We start from the raw sequence: 22,361 nt of genomic DNA, 5'->3' as shown, positions 1-22,361 counted from the left end.
ATCAAATGCTTCCTATAATTGCTGACCAGCTTTTTCCATGCTGTTTTTGCCCATTAATCTTCAGCCATGAGCTCCAACTCTTTCAGGTTTCCAGTTCTCCTTGCCATCACCCTGATCTTTAGCTCTTTCCACATATTCTCAATCGGGTTTAAGTCAGGACTCTGCAAAACTGTACATCATCTTATTATCAATTAGGAGAAGTCTTTGTCAGTTCCAGTCAAAAAAAAAAAAAGGAGCAAACTTGCTGGTTGAATAAAGGGATTTCTTACATTTATACCCCTGACAAAATCGAACTTAAATTTACTTTTATTCAAAAAGCAAGTGTTTTCTGGACCAGAAAGGACACAGGCTTCTCCAGGAAGATAATAAGAGTGTACAAGAGGCATCATTGAGGGGGGATAAAGTATATCTCAGCTTTTATTTACATTTGAACAAAAAGGGGGATGTCCAAAATAATTCACACCCTTCTCAATAATCAATAGAAAAGCCTTTATTGACTATTACAGCAATCAAACCCTTCCTATAATTGCTGACCAGCTTTTTGCATGCTATTTTTCCCATTCATTTTTATCGGTGAGCAACAACTCTTTCAGGTTTTCAGGTCTCCTTGCCATCACCCTGATCTTTAGCTCCTTCCAGATTCTCAATTGGGTTTAAGTCAGGACTCTGGCTGGGCCACTGCAAAACGTTAATGTTTTGCACTGTTTTGCACTCATTATCTTTTAGGAGAAGCCTTTGTCATTTCCAGTCAAAAAAGCAATCTTGCTGGTTGAATAAACAGAACTTTAAAGTCAGATTTTTATTTATTTATTTATACCCCTGACAAAATCTGACTTAAATTTACTTTTATTCAACCAGCAAGTGTTTTCTTTTTTTTTTTTTTTTTGACCAGAAAAGACACAGGCTTCTCCAGGAAGATAGTAAGAGTGTACAAGAGGCATCATTGAGGGCAAACAAATATTTCTCAGCTTTTAATTACATTGAACAAAAAGGGACATGTCCAAAATTATTCACACCCTTCTCAATAATCAATAGAAAAGCCTTTATTGACTATCACAGCAATCAAGTGCTTCCTATAATTGCTGACCAGCTTTTTGCATGCTATTTTTCCCATTCATTTTTATCGGTGAGCAACAACTCTTTCAGGTTTTCGGATCTCCTTGCCATCCCCTTGATCTTTAGCTCTTTCCAGATTCTCAATTGGGTTTAAGTCAGGACTCTGGCTGGGCCACTGCAAAACGTTAATGTTTTGCACTTATTACCTTTTAGGAGAAACCTTTGTCATTTCCAGTCAAAAACAAACAAACAAACAAACTTGCTGGTTGAATAAAAGTAACTTTAAGTCATATTTTTTGTTATTTTTGACCGTTATCGTTAGTTAGTTTGATAAAGAAGCTCCAGATTTGGCTTCAGTACTGACTAATCTACTGTATATTCACAAATATAATATTGTAAAGCTTCTTATAGGAAATAATCATTTAAATGAGAGATTTTTGAGGGATGTACTCATATATGTTGAGCACTGTACATATACTAACATTAACTAATGCAACCTTACTGTAAAATGCTACCAAAATTGTGATTTTCTTTGGGAAAATGTCCAGCGATCACTAAAAAACAGAAGACACTTTCAAACCAATCTATCGGGATCTTGTGGAAAACCCTGCAGATGTAAGAAAAGCGAGTTGATTTAGCAGTCTTGATCAGTGCAGCTACTGTTGAAGAGTATCATATGAGTGGTGTTTCTGACACGCCGCTGGGCCTTCACTGGCCTCACGCTGTCACTAAAGTAAATCAATACAGTAAAAGTGCTTTACTTGTGCGCCAACAGCAGCTCTTATTTCACTGCTGTCTGAAATGAGGCGACACAATGTCAGATTCAGCTTCTGTTATCGTAACTGTAATCACACACACACACACACACACACACACACACACACACACACACTTCTTCATAGTAAACTCTTCATAATAAGAGCTTCAGCTGAAGAATAAAGCTGAGATCTGAAACTGAAGCTGATGGCATGTGTGGAAATGAGGTGATAAATCACGATTGTGTTATGATTGGAGGGAATAACACGTTGTGCAGGATATTAGATGATTGTGGATTGCAGTTTAACCATGTGGAAGGAAACACTCAAGCGCTGAAAAATAAATCAAAGGTTTCCAGACGAGAACTAAAGGTGGTCTTATTAGAGAGTACGTCTGCGAGCATAGCTGCACTTTTTTTATAAACATGATTCACTGAAATCATCATTCATCAGATTAAGAAATAAGTGAATATATTTAATTCCCCGTGTGCTGTTTAATACAGAGAATACGTATACGTATCATCTGATCACAGTACACATTTCCACTGTGTGATGGTCCATCCCAGATGCCTTTGAGCCCAGAAAAATCAACGGCGCAGCTGGACACTGTTAACATAGGGCTTCCTTTTGGCACAGTACAGTTTTAACTGGCATTTGTGGATGTAACTACATATTGTGGTACTTGAAAAAGGTTTGCTAAAGTAGTCCTGAGCCCATGTGGTGATCTGGCTAATAGATGAATGAGGATTATTGATGCAGCGCCCCCTGAGGGATTGGAGATCACAGTTGTTCATCTTAGGCTTGCGCTCTTGTCCTTTACACACTGTAATTCCTCCAGATTCCTTAAATCTTTTAATGATGTTCTGCAGTTTAAGGTGAAATATCCAAATGTCTTCCATTGTTTTTAAACATTTCAATAATTTTCTCACGTATTTGTTGGCAAACTGACGATCCTCTGCCCATCTTTGTTCCTAAAGGACTAGACCTTTCTTGGATGCTGCTTTTGTACCAAATCAAAATTACAATCACCTGTTGACATCACCTGTTCACATCATTATTTACCCAGTTTACCTGTTTACTAGCCCTAAACTGCTCCTGTCACAACGTTTTTTGAAATGTGCTGCAAGAACGTGTTTATTTTGGAAAAAAAAAAAAAACAATAGGAATAACGAGGAACATATTAAATAATGTTTGCTGTATCGTCTGCAATGAAATACAAGTCAAAGTAAATTTAGAAATCACTACTTTCTTTTTTTAATTTGAGTTTTCCATACTGTCCCAATTTTGGGTTCTAATATTTTACTAGTTAGTTTTGATATTCAGTCTAAAGTGCATATTTAAAGGCTTAACTAGGTTTACAAGGGGAACTAGGCGAGTCATTGTACAATAGTAGCTTGTTCTGTAGCCAATGGAAAAAAAAAACTTAAGGGGGCTAATATTATTGACCACAGCAACTTCAACTTTTTTTGGGTTTGTTTTTACAATCAAACTAAAAGCAATATGATTTTAGGTCAGTGGTTCGAGCCTCGGCTGGGTCACTTGGCGTTTCTGTGTGGAGTTTGCATGTTCTCCCTGCGTTCGCATGGGTTTCCTCCGGGTGCTCCGGTTTCCCCCACAGTCCAAAGACATGTGCTACAGGTGAATTGGGTAGGCTAAATTGTCCGTAGTGAATGAGTGTGAATGAGTGTGTAAGGTTGTTTCCCAGAGATGGAAGGACATCCGCTGTGTAAAAACATGCTGGATAAGTTGGCAGTTCATTCCGCTGTGGCGCCCCCAGATTAATAAAGGGACTAAGCCGACAAGAAAATGAATGAATGAATGAATGAATGAATGAATGAATGTAGAAATATGTACTTGCTCTGTTAAACATCACTTGGGAAATATTTGAATTAACATTTAACAGGAAATCTAATAATTATATGTTTAAATCTTTATAAAAGGTCAGATGAGGTCATATAATTGTCAAATCTGAAAAATATATACATTTTTTTACATTTCATTTATATGTTTAAATAGATAAATTAAATATATTTACATTTAACACCGTTAATATTAAAGGCTATGAATAAAACATGTAAGGAAATTCAGTGATATTTCTCACAGTGAGTGTCATGCTCAGATCTAGATCCACTATATTACTGTCATCAACACATAATATTATATTATTACTGTTATATTATTATTATCCACACATAATTTGACTTATCTTACTCTTGCTGTGTTGAGGAATGTATTATTAAGAGTTTTTTAGCCAAGAATGTAGTTGCTTAAGCTTCAAGTATACACAGTCTGTTTATAAAGACAGCGCCTTGTGTTTCAATAATTCCAGAGACGAGAGCTTCAGTGTGTCAGCGGCCGTTCATCACCCACAAACCCCGCGGAGGAGGATAAAAAACATCGCTTTCTCAACAAACATTCAAACATATTATTAACACGGAGATTGATGTATTACACACACACACACACACTCGCTCTCATCATAATAATCGATAAAACACTGAGCATATCGCGTATAGCATACAGCTCACCAAAATTACAATGATAGTTCAACTCAAAATGTACATGGTCATGATTAACTCACTCCTCACTATTCAAACCTGTCGAAAGCAAAAGAAGATATTTTGAAGAATGTTGGAATACAGTGGCCATTCATTTTCATAGTATTTTTTTACGTACTATGGATCATATTTGAGGCACGGCGGCTCAGTGGTTAGCACTGTCACCTCACAGCAAGAAGGTCACTGATTTGAGCAAGTTGGCATTTCTGTGTAGAGTTCGCATCTTCTCCCAGTGTTGGCATGGCCGGGAGCTCTGGTTTCCCCCACAGTCAAAACACATGCACTATTGGGGAATTGATTAACTAAATTGGTCATAGTGAATGAGTGTGTGTGTGAATAGCCGCGTTTCCACTATCGCGCCTAAAGCGAGCGAGCCAGGGCGAGCCAAGGCCAGTCGCGTTTCCACTATCACTTCCGGGGCGTAATCGGGCCAAAGCGGGGCTTCCTTGGGGCCAGCGTCCGGCCTTTTTCGGCCCGCCGAATACCTTAAGCCAAGGAGGGCCAACTGGGGCTTCGGGGCGGGGTTACGTACAAAGGCGGAGTTTTCCTGTCAGGTAAAGAGGAGACAAGATGCTTTCTTCCCTTACATTTGTTTTGCTATCGCGCTTGATCAACTCACTAAGAAGAAGAAAAAATGGATAGCAGTTGTTGTTGTATATGTCGTTCTTGTCGCTCGGCTGCTCTTTTGCGCCTTGCAGCCAAAATCTGTGTTCGAAGTAAATGCCGCCGAACTCGAATGTCCTTATCCAGGGATCGCTGTCTGGCCTTACACCAACAGACCACAAACAGTAAAAAAGCAATCGCTTCGGTGTTCTCCATCTTCCAGCTCTCGTAGTGATGCCAGGTTGTGTTTGTGGTTATAATTTGAGTTCTTTGTTCCCGCTGAAGTGGGCGGGTTGTGTGACGGGTTGTGTGACGTTTGATTCGGGGGACATTCTGGGGGCGGTGTTTGCGTGACGCGCTGCGAGCAACTAGCCCGACAGTGGAAACGCGACATGATTTCGGCCTCATTTCTCAACCTCCCGGGCTATTGGCCCGGCCTGGCCCGATTAAAGCCCTGGCTCGCACTGGCCCGATAGTGGAAATGCGGCTAATGAGTGTGTATGGGTGTTTCCCAGCACTGGGTTGTGACTGAAAGTGCATCCGCTGGAGTAAACCGGAGCAAACAACATGCAAACTCCACATAGAAATACCAACTGGCCCAGCCGGGACTCGAACCACTGACCTTCTTGCTATGAGGCAACAGTGTTAACCACTGAGCCATTGTGTCACCCCTGAATCTATTTAACTGATTGTATTTTACTAAAATTACAACATTAGTGCTGCAAAAGGGACCGTATACAATTGAAAACAGTCACATTAACCTTTCACCGGAGGTTTATCAGTAGGGGGAAAACACTAGCTGTGTGTGTGTGACGTTGCTCAAATGTGTGTGATTATGAACGCACCTTTTTGTGGCTCTTGAGCACTGACGGCGTGACGAAGGCCTTCTCACACAGGTCACACTTGTACTTCTTGTGTCCGTCGTGAACCACTTGAATGTGCACGTTGAGTGTGTCTTTACGCTTGAAAGTGGCGTCACAATGGTCACACTTAAACGTCCTCTCATCTGGACAGAGAAAAGATTGCATTCAGACAGTCAAGTTTATTAGCATAGCACTGCTTATAATCATTACTGTTTCAAAGCAGCTTTACAACAGGCGAACATTATTGCAGTACAATTACAAAATTCTGAAAAGTGAAGGTTATTAGTTACCACAACTTTATTAGTTACTAATAACTTTATCTAATTAATATTATTATTAATTAATAATATATTAATATATTATTAATCACATTTTAATAGCATTAATAGCTGTTAATTAATAGCATTTAACAGTTAAAGTTATTATATATAAACATAGTTAAAGAGCCCTTATTATGAGCTTTTAAAAATGAGCTTCTATGCAGTGTGTGACACATGGTGGTCCAGCCTGATCTCACGAGAAAACGTAAGTATTTTACGTTTTGACAGTTTAGTGGCTAATTCGTACGAATTCGTATGAGTTCAGTCGTACGAAATGGTACGATTTTAAAAAGGAGGCGTGGCACCTAACCCCGCCCCTAAACCCAACCGTCATTGGAGGATGAGCAAATCGTACTAAATTGTACGAATTAGATCGTACGAATTTGTACGAATTAGCCACAAAAAAAAATTACGAATTGCCGTGAGATTGTGTTGCCAGTGTTGCCAGATCCACTTGAATGCTTCCAGCGCAAACTGTCCAAAACCCTCCCAACCACACACAAAAATGGCTAAAAACTAAAAACAAGTAGGTACACACAATTTTTTACATAAAATGCACGTTTAAAACATCCAAACTGATCCCAAACCTGCTCAAATGTTGTCAACTCGCTTAAAGGGCACATAGTTGACCTCTTTTTTATGATTTAATATTAATATTATGGTTCTTCTGAGTGTGCCAGTTTAGCTTCAGTTTAAAACACAATTCAGATTGTTTTATTATAATGTGTTAAAAAGTGTCATGTTGGGGGAGTGTCCACAGCTCGCTGATTTAGGGGTGTGTTGCTTCACATGTAGATTAGTTTCGGCTTCCCGACCAACATAACAAGGGGGCGGGGCCATGACCCGCTCTGTGTTTGGGCAGACTGAGAGAAGGAGCAGGAGAGGTTTAGCAATCAGTTGTACATGTACGACTCTTTGACACAGACCAAGCAGAGGGTACAAAATCATATGCGTCTTTGTACAGTTTTACAGCCAACTGTGTGCTAGTTTCAAGTACTGAGCTTGTACACCGAGACTAATAACCACACACACTGAATTATCTTTGACTGAGGCAGGGGATGCGTCGCTTGAAGCCGTGACACGGCACACCAGACACTCTCTTTGGCGCGGCAGAAACATGAAGTGCCGTTGTGTGGTTGTGTGTACCTTGATAGAAACCTATGTTTAGAATTCTAAAACGCATGCTAGTTAAGATCACAGGGAGCTTCTGGGATCGCGAGAAATGCAAACGGCTGAAGTATAAGGTAGAAGTACACATGTTTGCAAACCTACCTAAAGATACAACCAATAATTCAGATTAGAGCGATAATGTGGAGAATATTGATCTTGTGTTGAGCCCAATGAGCCTTGCATCTAAAAATAGAGCTAGCGTGTTCCTTTAGTGATATCGCTTCGACTCAAGCTGAAAATGGCGGACGTGAATCAACAAACTGAGGATATGATGACGCGCCTGTCAATCAATATTGGTGGGCGGGGGGACCGCTCTCCTACGTAAAGTTGCGGTCGATCTGAAAACAGCTCCAATTGGTCCACCGTTTTTTCTCTTGTTTAATTGAAAAAAAAGCACTGGGTGTGTTTATATCACCCCAATATGACGCTCTATACACCATACATGCACATATGTCTGTCCAAACAGCCTGAAAAGTAGATTTTTTACCATAGGGGCCCTTTAAGCTGTTTTTCACCAGCACAATCAATTTCTATATCTGCAGAAAGACGTTCATCGTCTGAAGTCATCCAAAAGGAAACAAACACAAATTTAATTAAAAGTGTTACAATAAATAAAACTGAATGAATAAATAATCACTATTTACAGTGTAGGTGATGTCTAGGCGTTGAATGAAGTGTATTTGTGTATGAAGAGTACTGTGTGTTGTCCTCGACATGCACACATCACGCACAGATTCCCGGAGAGGTGCCAAATGTCAGGAAAACGCGGACAGCCATTGTTACAAGTTTAAAAGCGTGCCACTCAGAGAAACTCCATTGTGTGTACCCACTTTGCCGCCCTTCACTTTGCTGTCCAAATTGTCCCATTATCCTTTTATGAGGCACTTTTTGCTTTAGAAGAAAAGGCCGTCTGGCCTCTACATCCTGTTGTTTTGAAGATGGAGCACAGTCAGACAGTAAAAGCCAGAAAGCGTCCATCTCTCAGAGGAGGTCGCAGCTCTTTTCAGAAGATGGCACTCTGTTTGTCTTCTTCAAATCGTTCAAGATGCCAAGAAAATGTAAATGTGTGCTGTGAAAACCTTTATACGCTGTAAAAAAAGGGTTTGTGTTAGGTCAACTTGAAGGAATTAGGTTAAATGATTAGTTACACATTTGAGTGGATTGAACGTAAAATAATTAAGTTGTCCAAAAGAAGCTCAAGAAATGTTGAAGGCAGAATTATCAGTCCTCCTAAATTATTAGCTCACCAGTCTATTTTCCCCCAATTACTGCTCAACAGAAAGAAGATTTCAGCACATTTCTAAACATGATAGTTTTAATAACTCATTTCTCATAACTGATTTATTTTATCTTTGCCATGATGACAGCATATAATATTTGACTAGATATTCTTCAAGATGCTAGTATTCACAACCCAGGCTCATTCTGATTACTTACCCCTGTATACATTTCTGGAGAGTGCCAAATACATCCCCGGAGGTATGTTTATTTTGCAGTTTTTGTTTTCGTAAATCTGCCAGAGTCTGCTGTGTACGCTTTTTGCTCTCACGAGTGCCATTCACACCTGCTGTTCTTGCGTAAATCCACCAGAGGCCACTGTCGACTAAATGACAGAGTGACTAACCCACCGACCAAAACCCCCAAACGCCCCCTTCCCTAAACCCAACCGACAGTGTTTTCAAAAGCACCAATTGACCCAACCACCGATTTCCCAAAACTCAACCAACAGTGTTTTCAAAAGCACCAATTGACCCAACCACCGATTTCCCTAAACCTAACCAACAGTGTTTTCAAAAGCACCAATTGACCCAACCACCGATTTCCCAAAAATCAACCGACAGTGTTTCAAAAGCACCAATTGACCCAACCACCGATTTCACTAAACCTAACCAACAGTGTTTTCAAAAGCACCAATTGACCCAACCACCCATTTCCCTAAACCCAACCAACAGTGTTTCAAAAGCACAAATTGACCCAACCACAGATTTCTCTAAACCCAACCGACAGTGTTTTTAAAAGCACCAATTGACCCAACCACCGATTTCCCAAAACTCAACCAACAGTGTTTTCAAAAGCACCAATTGACCCAACCACCGATTTCCCTAAACCTAACCAACAGTGTTTTCAAAAGCACCAATTGACCCAACCACCGATTTCCCAAAATCAACCGACAGTGTTTTCAAAAGCACCAATTGACCCAACCACCGATTTCACTAAACCTAACCAACAGTGTTTTCAAAAGCACCAATTGACCCAACCACCCATTTCCCTAAACCCAACCAACAGTGTTTTCAAAAGCACAAATTGACCCAACCACAGATTTCTCTAAACCCAACCGACAGTGTTTTTAAAAGCACCAATTGACCCAACCACCGATTTCCCAAAACTCAACCAACAGTGTTTTCAAAAGCACCAATTGACCCAACCACCGATTTCCCTAAACCTAACCAACAGTGTTTTCAAAAGCACCAATTGACCCAACCACCGATTTCCCAAAAATCAACCGACAGTGTTTTCAAAAGCACCAATTGACCCAACCACCGATTTCACTAAACCTAACCAACAGTGTTTTCAAAAGCACCAATTGACCCAACCACCCATTTCCCTAAACCCAACCAACAGTGTTTTCAAAAGCACAAATTGACCCAACCACAGATTTCTCTAAACCCAACCGACAGTGTTTTTAAAAGCACCAATTGACCCAACCACCGATTTCTCTAAACCCAACCAACAGTGTTTTCAAAAGCACCAATTGACCCAACCACCCATTTCCCTAAACCCAACCAACAGTGTTTTCAAAAGCACCAATTGACCCAACCACCCATTTCCCTAAACCCAACCGACAGTGTTTTCAAAAGCACCAATTGACCCAACCACCCATTTCCCTAAACCCAACCGACAGTGTTTTCAAAAGCACCAATTGACCCAACCACCCATTTCCCTAAACCCAACCGACAGTGTTTTCAAAAGCACCAATTGACCCAACCACCCATTTCCCTAAACCCAACCGACAGTGTTTTCAAAAGCACCAATTGACCCAACCACCGATTTCCCTAAACCTAACCAACAGTGTTTTCAAAAGCACCAATTGACCCAACCACCAATTTCCCTAAACCTAACCAACAGTGTTTTCAAAAGCAATCCAGAAAAAGAAAAGCCCTTGCGGCTGCCTGATTCTTACCATGTCTTCAGATTTTACCACATTCTCACCCTGTTATTTACTTGTTTATTTTGTTTTTTGTTTTACCTGCTTTCTGGAACCGTTTTTCACCAGACTCAATCTCCATCTTCACGGTCAACTCCGTTTTAAACCGTCCGACATATGCGGAGAGCCACTGGACAAATTGGTAACAGCAGAAAAGCCGCCCATATGGAGGTAAGGAGTCAGCTGGTAAGCGTGAAAAGGAATGGCATCATACCGCCCTGTAGCATTCGTTTTAAAGACGAAATGCAGCCATACATGCTTCTGGCTACATAATTTGCGATCTCCAGAAATGTATATAGGGGCACGTTTTCAGAATGAGCCTATGTTGAGTATTTAAAGTCTTAAAGTCAGCTTAAAGGCTTAACTAGGTTAATTAAGGTAATCAGGCAAGTCATTGATTAACAGTGGTTTGTTCTGTAGACCAGTGTTTCCCAACCCTGTTCCTGAAGACACACCAACAGTCCACATTTTCAACCTCTCCCTAATTAAACACACCTGAATCAGCTCATCAGAACATCAGAAGAGCCTCCAAAACCTCAAATGAATGGGACATATGAGGGAGACCTCCAAAATATGTACTGTTGGTGTGCCTCCAGGAACAGGGTTGGGAAACACTGCTGTAGACAATACAAATCAAATATTGCTTAAGGGGGCTAATAATATTGACCTTATATTGCTTTAAAAAAAATAAAAACTGCTTTTATTCTAGCTGAAATAAAACAATTAAGACTTATCCAGAAGAAAAATTATTAGAGGAAATACTGTGAGAAATTCCTGAATCTGTTCAACATCATTTGGGAAATATTTGAAAAAGAAAAAGAGAAATTCAAAGGAGGGTAAATAATTGTGTCTTCAACTGTCTATGCTAGCTAACCTGCAGTTATATATGTTTATATATATAATAATTGTTAAAAGCTGTTAGTTAATTAGCTAGTTAAGTTATTAGTAAGTAATAAAGTTCAGCTAACTAATAACCTTAACTTTTCTGAATTAAATAGTAATGCAATAATGTACAGCTACTTTAAAACGATGATGATTGTGAAAAGCGCTATACAAATACACTTTAAATTGAATTGTGTTTCAATAAGTAGTTTGAACAAACAGCAAGCATCCTTATTTTGAGAGTAGAGGCTTGAACAATGGCTTGTGTCACAAACACATGCAGAGTTGGTGCCAGAGCTTTAGTTCTGGTCTATAAATGGTTGAACGCAGTCCAACGCGTCACCGCATCTAATCAACAGCAGAACAGACTGAATTCTGGGTTATAAAAACCTGGACTACGAACAATGTCTTTAAATGAATGGGCATGCAGGGTGGATACGACAGCCTTGTCATCACATGAGATACTAATCTCCCTTTTTTTCGTATCAGTGAATCTCTTTATTCATGCGCTGGTTTTGCTAGTATTTGGACAGAGTTTCTGTAAGACATTGAGTATGACGTACTGTAGCTCCATTTTTAATCACTCATGATCACAATTACTAGTCATCCAGCACAGGGCTCGTCAGGTCAGCAGGTGGTTCAATCACAGTTCGCTATCTCTGCCATCTAAAGCCGTAAAACAATGTCACATTTTGGCTTAATTCGTTGGATGTTGTGGTAATTTGCAAACAAAAAATATGGCCCTTTGAGCATTTTATTCAGCAAGCAGAACTGAATTGTGGGAAAGTAATGGAAATAATTGCAGTGCTGATATTTAGCTTAACCCTAATAATAAAACAAAGAGACTTACAACCCCAAATCAGAAAAAGTTGGGCTGAAGATCGCCAGTTTGCCAACAAATACGAGAGAAAATTATTAAAATGTTTAAAAACAATGTTCCTCGAAAGACAGGAAGACATTTGGATATTTCACCAGTGCAGAACATCATTAAAAGATTTAAGGAATCTGTAGGAATTACAGTGTGTAAAGCACAAGAGCGCAAGCCTAAACTGAACAACCGTGATCTCCGATCCCTCAGGGGGCGCTGCATCAAGAATCCTCATTCATCTATAAGCCAGATCACCACATGGGCTCAGGACTACTCTAGCAAACCTTTGTCAAGTACCAAAATATTTAGTTACATCCACAAATGCCAGTGAAAACTGTACTGTGCCAAAAGGAAGCCCTATGTTAACAGTGTCCAGAAGCGCCGTCAACTTCTCTGGGTTTGGCGACATCTGGGATGAACCATCACACAGTGGAAATGTGTACTGTGGTCAGATGAATCAGTATTTCAGGTATTTGGGGGGAGAGATGGATGTCGTGTGCTATGGACTAAAGAAGAAAAGAATCATCCAGACTGTTACCAGCAACAAGTCCAAAAGCCAGGGTCTGTCATGGTATGGGGTTGTGTCAGTGCCCTTGCACTTGCACTTCTGTGATGCACCATTAATGCTGAAAAGTACATAGAGATTTTGAGGCACGATGGGCTGCTTTCTTTTCCAGGGACCCCCATGCATATTTCAACAAGACAATGCTAAACCACATTCTGCACACATTACAAAGGCCAGGCTGTGGAGGAAGAGGATACAGGCACATGACTGGCCTACCAGCAGTCCCGATCTGTCTCCAATAGAGAATGTGTGGCGCATTTTAAAGCACAATATGCGACAACGAAGACCCCGTACTTTTGCCCACCTTAAGACTTGTTTGCAGGAAGAATAGGAGAAAATGACACCTGAAACACTTCATCACTTGGTGTCTTCAGTCCCTAAACGTCTTTTAAGTGTTTTGAAAAGGAATGGAAACATTACAAAATGCTAAATGCTTTACTGTTCCAACGCTTTTGAACAAAAATTGAAATACGTGCTTATTTAGAAAAAAAAAAAACAATCAAACAAACAATAAAATCACGAGGAACACGTTAAATAATGTTTGTTGTATTGTCTGCAATGCTTTTATTGTCATTTTTAATAGTTTAAAGTGCTATATTCTCTGGGTTGGTGTTGTATATTACACTACATAAACCTGCCAGTACAGTTTCTGATATTTTACAGACTTATTTCTCTATATGGTCTTTCTTAAACATTCTATAATTTCAAACTACTAAAATGTCTATAAAAGTCACTTTGTGAAACTGTAGAGTTGAATTTTCAACAGAGATCAACATCCCATAATGCAATTCACAACCGTAAATGAACAGAAAGTATGGAAACTGTTTAATAGCAGATATTTTTTTTTACAATAGCTGCATCTCAAATGCCATTCTATACACTATGCACTCATGCACTATGTACTTATGCACTTACATACTCAACAGCATAGTATATGAATGTAGTGTCGTCCAAAATGGAGCACTAATGTTTTTTACTTAACGGAAAAGTTTCCCTGATGACATTTGACGGTTGCCAAATCAGTGAAATAAATGACCAAACTACCTAATAATAATACCTGCCATCAGTATAACCGCATTCACCATGGGGAGGCGCTATAATCACTCTCGTAGGAAAACTTTGCTTTCTCAATTCAAAATAAATAAAGTTATTAAGCATGTGCACCCGATAGCTCCGCCCCTTCCGCTACGTGAGCAAAGCTGCGGTTGTTGAGTGTGTGAAGTGTCAATCATTTTACCGGTTCAATAAGTGCATCATCCGGGTAATTAAAGTGCACTTACTATTTTGAGTTTTCAGTGTGAACGCACTACTTACACTATTTATATTACAAAATGGCGTACAATAGTGCATAAGTATGCGATTTGGGATGCAGCTAGTGTGACAATGGGCAAAATGGAGTTTGTGGTGCAGGATCTTTGCAGATTCACTGTCAGAACTAAGGCAGGTGTGCAAAAAGGTCGTGCAGTAAAATAGTTCACATATAGATGTTTTTTTACAGATTATAAATGTGTCATGTGATCCTTCAGAAATCATTCTAACTTGCTGAACCAATGAACAGGAAACAGTTTAATAAACTTACAGTTCAACCCAAAAAAATAGTTGTGTTTTGTTTTTCTGTTGAACACAAATGAAGTTCTTGTTTTAAAACGTTGGAAACCTGCAACTACTGACCTCTGCAGAATTACTTTTTCCTATTGATGGAAGTCAATGCCTTCATTCTAACTCTATTTTTTCTTCTTTTCTGTTCAACAGACACCGCTTTCTGTTTCATTTCTGTTTCATTACTATCCCAGTAATGTTGTGACCAGACCAGGTAATTGAATAAATAAATTATAAAAGCTAAACCATTCATCCTTTGTAGCTAAGTTTGGAAAAGTTACATGTACACTATATTGGCAAAAGTTTCGGGATATCTGCCTCGATTTGCACATGAACTTTAACAACATCCTAATCTAAATGCCTTAAATTCCCCCAACCCTTTGCAGCTTTAACAGCTTCAGCTCCTCCAGGAAGACTTTCCAAACAGTCTAAGAATGATTTTAATCACCTGTGGACATGGAAATGAGTAAAAAACCTGCCCCAAGACCTTTGGCAATATACAGTAGCATAGATTATAGGATAAAAATGTCTGTGTAAAACATAAAATAAAATGGTTATGAAAGCATAAAATATTTTTAATGATTTTAAAATCTGTTATTTACTATTTACTTATTGCTAAATATATATATATATATACACTACCAGACAAACCTCTTAAAGTCGATCCCAGTTGTAAGAGCATCAAGTAATAACTGGACTTCTAGTTGATCATTTGTAAAAGTGTCAGAAGGTACGATTAATCATCTGCTGATCTGCATCCCAATCATCAGCAATACTGCAGAAGACCTACTGGAACCCACACGGACCCAAGATTCTCATTGAAATCAGTCCAGTTTGGTGAAGGAAAAAACATGGTTTGGGGTTAGATTTAGTATGGGGCGTGCGAGAGATCTGCAGAGTGGATGATCAACATCAACAGCCTGAGGTATTAAGACATTTGTGCTGCCCATTACATTACAAACCACAGGAGAGGGCAAATTCTCCAGCAGAATAGCGCTCCTTCTCATACTTCAGCCTCCACATCAAAGCTCCTGAAAGCAAAGAAGGTCAAGCTGCTCCAGGATTGGCCAGCCCAGTCACCAGACATGAACATTATTGAGCATGTCTGGGGTAAGATGAAGGAGGAGGCGTTGAAGATGAACACAAAGAGTCTTGATGAACTCTGGGAGTCCTGCAAAAAGGCTTTCTTTGCCATTCCAGATGACTTTATTAATCAGTGATTTGAGTCATTGCAGAGATGTATGGATGCAGTCCTCCAAGCTCATGATGGAGTCAGACACAATATTCATTCTGTTTCCACTGCAGCATGAGCACATATTCTATACTGGACATTATTGAAGGTTCAGTGAGCAGACTTTAGTCTGAGCAGAGTCAGACCTTACTGTCCTAATCAAATCATTAATAATCAAGGCATGATCAGATTTTATTTGGGTAAAATAAGCGTAATCTAGAGGCCTTTACCTTTCATATCAGCCACTTCTGATACCAAATGATCAACTAGTAGTCAAGTTATTATTTGCTGTTCCTAAAACTTGGATAGGCACCAAGACTTTAGTCAGGTATTGTATATACCTTTTCATTTTTTTTTTTGCTCAGACATTAGAACAGGACATTAACTATTCAACTATTAAATTATACAAGGGCATCACGGTGGCGCAGTGGGTAGCACAATCACCTCACAGCAAGAAGTTCGCTGGTTCGAGCCTCGGCTGGCTCAGATGGCTTATCTATGTGGAGTTTGCATGTTCTCCCTGCGTTTACGTGGGCTTCCTCCGGGGGCTCCGGTTTCCCCCACAGTCCAAACACGTGCGCTATAGGTGAATTGAATAAGCTAAATTGGCCATAGTGCATGTGTGTATGAATGAGAGTGTATGGGTGTTTCCCAGTGATGGGTTGCAGCTGGAAGGGCTGTGTAAAACATCCTAGATAAGTTGGCGGTTCATTCCACTGTGGCGACCCCTTAATAATAAAGGGACTAAGCAGAAAATGAATGAATGAATTGTACAAATATGAACTATTTAAGTATTTTTTGAACCTATACATGATGAATATTAAAATCCATACTGTACTCCTCCAAAAGGATGAACACAGGGTTTAATTACAGCCAGTCCACTGTGAACATCTTTGACACATTAACTCAAAATAGACATCAGAAATAGTGCATATCTGCAGTTTCAGTCAATCGCTCAATGCCAACAATCACCAAACCCAACGCCTGATCTGAAGAGTCAATACTGAACTCTTGATGAAGTGATAAATATACTACACCAAAAGACCCACACACACACACACACACACACACACACACACACACACAGACGGGGGTGTTTGTGAAATGTTTGCGCAGGAATCGTCCCACTGAGCCACTCGGGCCTTTTAAAACCATAACGTGTGTTTAATAGATGGTCACAAAAACAGCTTTATTTCAGAAGCAAATATTGACACAGATGGAGCAGATCATGTCACAGTGGGCCGTAAGAGATCGCTCACACACACACACACACACACACACTGTAAATCCAGAACACATCAGAGAAACCGCACACAAATCCAAACCCAGACAACAACCTTCTTCTCCGGATACATTGTGTTGGCCCAGTAGTTTTACCTGTGTGTGTGTGTGTGTGTATCTCTCGGAGAGTGTGTGTGTGTGTGCATTTATACTTGTATGTGCATGTATATGTGTGATTGTATGCTTCTCTCTGAGCATGTGTGTGTCTGTTTGTGTGTGTGTTCAAGAGTGTCTGTGCGTGTGTGTGTGTGTGCGTCTCTATGAGTGTGTGTGCATTTATGCTTGTGTGTACATGTATGTGTGTGATTGTATGTGTTTCTCTGAGCATGTGTGTGTGTGTGTGTGTGTGTGTGTGTGTGTGAGTGTTTGTGAATCTTTTTGTGCTTGTGTTCAAAAGTGTCTTTCTGTGTGTCCGAGTCGGTGTGTGTGTGTGTGTGTGTGTGTCTTTGTTTGCAAGTCTCTTTGTGTGTCTGTTTGTGTGTGTGTTCAAGTGTGTCTGTTTGTGTGTGCGTCTCTAAGAGTGTGTGTGCATTTATGCTTGTGTGTACATGTATGTGTGTGATTGTATGTGTTTCTCTGAGCATGTGTGTGTGTGTGTGAGTGTTTGTGAATCTTTTTGTGTGTGTGTTCAAGTGTCTTTCTGTGTGTCCGAGTCTGTGTGTGTGCGTGTGTGTGTGTGTGTGTGTGTGTGTGTGTGTGTGTGTGTCTTTGTTTGCAAGTCTCTTTGTGTGTCTGTGTGTGTGTGTTCAAGTGTGTCTGTGTGTGTGTGTGCATCTCTAAGAGTGTGTGTGCATTTATTCCTGTGTGTACATGCATGTGTGTGATTGTATGTGTTTCTCTGAGCATGTGTGTGTGTGTGTGTGTGAGTGTTTGTGAATCTTTTAGTGTGTGTGTTCAAAAGTGTCTTTCTGTGTGTCCGAGTCTGTGTGTGTGTGTGTGTGTGTGTGTGTCTTTGTTTGCAAGTCTCTTTGTGTGTCTGTGCGTGTCTGTTTGTGTGTGTGTTCAAGTGTGTCTGTGTGCGTCTCTAAGAGTGTGTGTGCATTTATGCTTGTGTGTACATGTATGTGTGTAATTGTATGTCTCTCTGAGCATGTGTGTGTGTGTGTGTGTGTCTCCAGAGAGGACAGCAGGAAATTCCTCCAGCTCAATAATCTCAGTGTGATCAGTCTAGACTGGCCAGAGCAGCGCTGAGATTCGTCCCGCAGACACACACACACACACACACAAGCACTCACACACACACACAGCCCAGGGTTCAGTGGCACTCAGGGTCAGAATACTTTCAGCTAATGTCTGCTCACATTTACTCATACACCTAACACATCGCTCACGACTGCAGAAAACACAGAAGCAGTGTCCGGATCCAGTCAGAACAGTGGGATTTACTGGATAATGAAGGATATCAGGGACCATAAAAGTTTCGCTGAAGTTAAAATATATACTCATCGGCCACTTTATTAGGTACACCTTACTAGTACCGGGTTGGACCCCCTTTTGCCTTCAGAACAGCCTTAATCCTTTATGGCATAGATTCAACAAGCTACTGGAAATGTTCCTCAGAGATTTTGCTCCATATTGACATGATAGCATCACGCAGTTGCTGCAGATTTGTCGGCTGCACATCCATGATGCCAATCTCCCGTTCCACCACATCCCAAAGGTTCTCTATTGGATTGAGATATGGTGACTGTGGAGGCCATTTGAGTACAGTGAACTCATTGTCATGTTTAAGAAACCAGTCTGAGATGATTCACGCTTTATGACATGGTGTGATATCCTGCTGGAAGTAGACATCAGAAGATGGAGACACTGTGGTCATAAAGGGATGGACATGGTCAGAACAATACTCAGGTAGGCTGTGGCGTTGACACCATGCTCAATTGGTACTAATGGATCCAAAGTGTGCCAAGAAAATATCCCCCACACCATTACACCAACAGCCTGAACCGCTGATACAAGGCAGGATGGATCCATGCTTTCATGTTGTTTAGGCCAAATTCTGACCCGACCATCCGAATGTGGCAGCAGAAATGGAGACTCATCAGACCAGGCAACGTTTCTCCAATCTTCTATTGTCCAGTTTTGGTGAGCCTGTGTGAATTGTAGCCTCAGTTTCCTGTTCTTAGCTGACAGCAGTCTGACCCGGTGTGGTCTTCTGCTGCTGTAGCTCATCCGCCTCAAGGTTGGACGTGTTGTGTGTTCAAAGATGCTCTTCTGCAGACCTCGGTTGTAACGAGTGCTTATTTGAGTTCATAGCCGCATTTCCACTGTCAGGTCAGTGCGAGCCAGGGCTTTTATTGGTCTGGGCCGTGCCAATAGCCCGGGAGCATGAGCAGTGAGGCCGAAACCATGTCGCGTTTGCACTGTTGGGCTAGTAGCTCGCAGCTTGTCATGCAAACTCCGAATCAAAGAACGTCCCCCGAATAAAACATCACACAACCCGCCCAGTTCAGCGGAAATCAGGAAGATAAAGCACACAATCGCATCGACACGTTACTGTACAGCACTACATTATATGTCTACATGCACAGGCCTGTGTATTTTCATTCATTATATATGTTTACTCGCCAACCGACTGATATACATAAAATAAAGCCACAGAAATGTTCTGGTAATAATATTATAATATTATTATAACATCCTCGTTTTGATAGACGCCGTCAAACACTTAGCCCAAATGCTCCGCGAGAAAAATTTGAGATCTCAAAAAGCGTACACGGCGGCCTCTCGTGGATTCACGAAAACAATAACTGCAGAAAAACGTGCCGCCGAGACGTATTTCGCGGTCTCCAGAAACGTCCGTAGAGGAACGTTTTCAGAATGAGCCTGGGTTGGAATGAGTGTGTATGGGTGTTTCCCAGTTATGGCTGGCATCCGCAGCGTAAAACATATGCTGGATAAGTTGGCGGTTCATTCCCTTGTGGCGACCCCTGACTAATAAAGGGATTAAGCCGAAAAGAAAATGAATGAATAAAATGTTCTCCTTTATTACACGTGTTGCTGGAGTTCCCTTGTTTAACTATACTTCAATTACACTTCAACAATTGTAATAATAATAATAATAATAATAATAATAAAGAAATAATACTTTTAGTTTTTTCATGAAATCAGCTGAAAGGACGTGCTTATGACCATGCTGATGGACTACAATAGACTCCATAAACAATGGTATTTGTGAAAAAACATTTTAAAATGTTTTGTTTACTGCAAGCTTTGTTAAACATGTATTAAAGTGTTCATTATAAGATATTAAAATGGATTTAACCAATGTTTTCATGACTCTACCTATGTGTTTCTTTGAGATATATCCAGCCGCAGAACCACACACGTTTCAGGCACACACAATCTAGCACACACGGTTTAGGCAAACCATATATGGTAACTAACTACCTCCTTAGCATTATCGCCACCTATTGAATTTCACAAATATGGTTATTATTATATTATTTTAATATCGTAAAGATCATTTTAACATCTCTGCAGTTTCTGAACTCAAATTATGTCAATAAAAATAATTGGTTAAACACACTTATGACTTTATTCACGTGTCCACATTCACAAAGAAAACCGTCAGACCGTCTAATTGTAGGATTAAGTGTAATAAACTAATTCAGGATCTTAATATTATCATACTTGGTTAAAATCACTTACTGATATAATATAGTTATAAACTGATTATCTGATTATAAACTAATTTATTTTACTAAGCTGTCACAGCTGTTAGTTATATATATATATATATATATTTACTTATTATTAATTTTTGATTAATTATTAATAGTTAATTTGTTTCTATTGCAAAATTTTGGTTTAAAAACAATATATTGCTTACTATAAATTAGGCCTACTACAGTATTTAATTTGGGAAATCATTAATTAAAAAGTTATTAGAAAATTAAGCAAATACACACTATTAAATCGCTTGAGTAAAATATTAATATAGTGTTATACATTTATTACATGTAAAATGTATTATTGCCTATATTAACTTGCAATTATTTCCTTCATTATGAATGAATCCATTATATAAAATAAACCTGTGCAATTTAGATCTTTCAGCAAGGCCAGCAAACGAGTATCTGCGATATTGACTCTGTCAGATAATAATGACTGATCATCTATGATGACTGATAGAAAACTGTTCAGTCTATTATATTGAATGGCGATCGGAAACAATGCTCCCCATTCGCCCGTCTCGATCGCAATATTTGTGAAATAAAGTAAACACTATTGTTTATTGTGTACAATATTTATTAACCACATATATCAAAATATATCGATGACGATGTCCAAGAAGACGTTAATAACATTAACATCCGTCGTAACCATATATGGCTTGCCTAGATTGTGTGTGCCAGATTGTGTGTGCCTAAAACGTGTGTGTTTCTGAGGGCCTGCAGCTGGATATTATTGGTTTCTTTTGTCGTCGAAATCACACACACACACACGTTTGTTTTTGTGAATTGTGGGGACATAACATGGGTTTCCCATTGTTTTATACTGTACAAACTCTATTTTGTATTGCTCTGAAGAGAAATGAGAATGTCAGCAGTGTCCTCGTAATTCACCACCTTCTTGTAATACCGTGTCATAGCTATGTCATTATACAGATTTGTGTCCTGATATGTCACAAAAACACATCCACACACACACACACGCACACGCACACGCACACGCACACGCACACGCACACGCACACGCACACGCACACGCACACGCACACGCACACACACACACACACACACACACACACACACACACACTTACTGTTATGAATGAGGAGGTGGCGCTGTAAAGAGAACGGGGTACGAAACAGAGCCTTACACTCCTCACACTGGAAAGGCCTCTCCTCTGAATGAGTCTAGAGAAAAGCAGAAAAACTTTTAATTTGACAGCACAAAACAACCCAATTCATAACTCATTTAACTTCCTTATTGTTACATGTCTTGTTGCAGAGAATTTGGTGTTATTTCTCCATATGATAAGCCTTTACAATTTCCACCAGTGAATGATAAAGCAAACATAAAATATCTCATGAACTTGATAGGGTTTGGGTTAGGGTTAGGGTTAGGACAACCAACATCAGATATTAACTACATATGATTGATTCTAGAGTCAATTATTTTCCAAAAACTAAAACCTTTGTATTTAAGGAAACCATTTTGAATAATAACACACATTATATCAGCTTTAAAAACAATATAATGTAATAATTAAGTCTAATTTAATAATAATAATAAAGTTTCAGTAATAATAAAATGCACATTTTGCATGTGTCCTTATGGTCTGGTCAACTCTGTTATATCAGTTATAAAAATCTGTCAATCACTGATAAAGAAAAGCATATGACTTGCTTCAAGTGATGTCACTTCCCCTGGTGGGAAACTGTGGCAGTCATTGAGGCT

The 22,361-nt window shown here is 39.7% G+C and overlaps 1 protein-coding gene across 1 annotated transcript in view; it reads right to left on the bottom strand.

Annotated features, from left to right (window-relative positions):
• prdm5 (PR domain containing 5) overlaps nt 1-22,361 on the bottom strand; it is a 140,979-nt gene that overhangs the window by 74,948 nt on the left and 43,670 nt on the right. The window contains exons 11-12 of the mRNA XM_056449460.1: nt 21,724-21,817; nt 5,818-5,978 (exon numbers count right to left, since the gene is read on the bottom strand). Coding sequence (XP_056305435.1) covers nt 5,818-5,978; nt 21,724-21,817 — 255 coding nt within the window. The remainder of the gene's footprint in view (nt 1-5,817; nt 5,979-21,723; nt 21,818-22,361) is intronic.

Source organism: Danio aesculapii, chromosome 23 (assembly GCF_903798145.1).
Source record: "Danio aesculapii chromosome 23, fDanAes4.1, whole genome shotgun sequence".
NCBI classification, from domain to species: Eukaryota; Metazoa; Chordata; class Actinopteri; order Cypriniformes; family Danionidae; genus Danio; species Danio aesculapii.
This window is presented reverse-complemented; position numbering and strand designations above follow the sequence as displayed.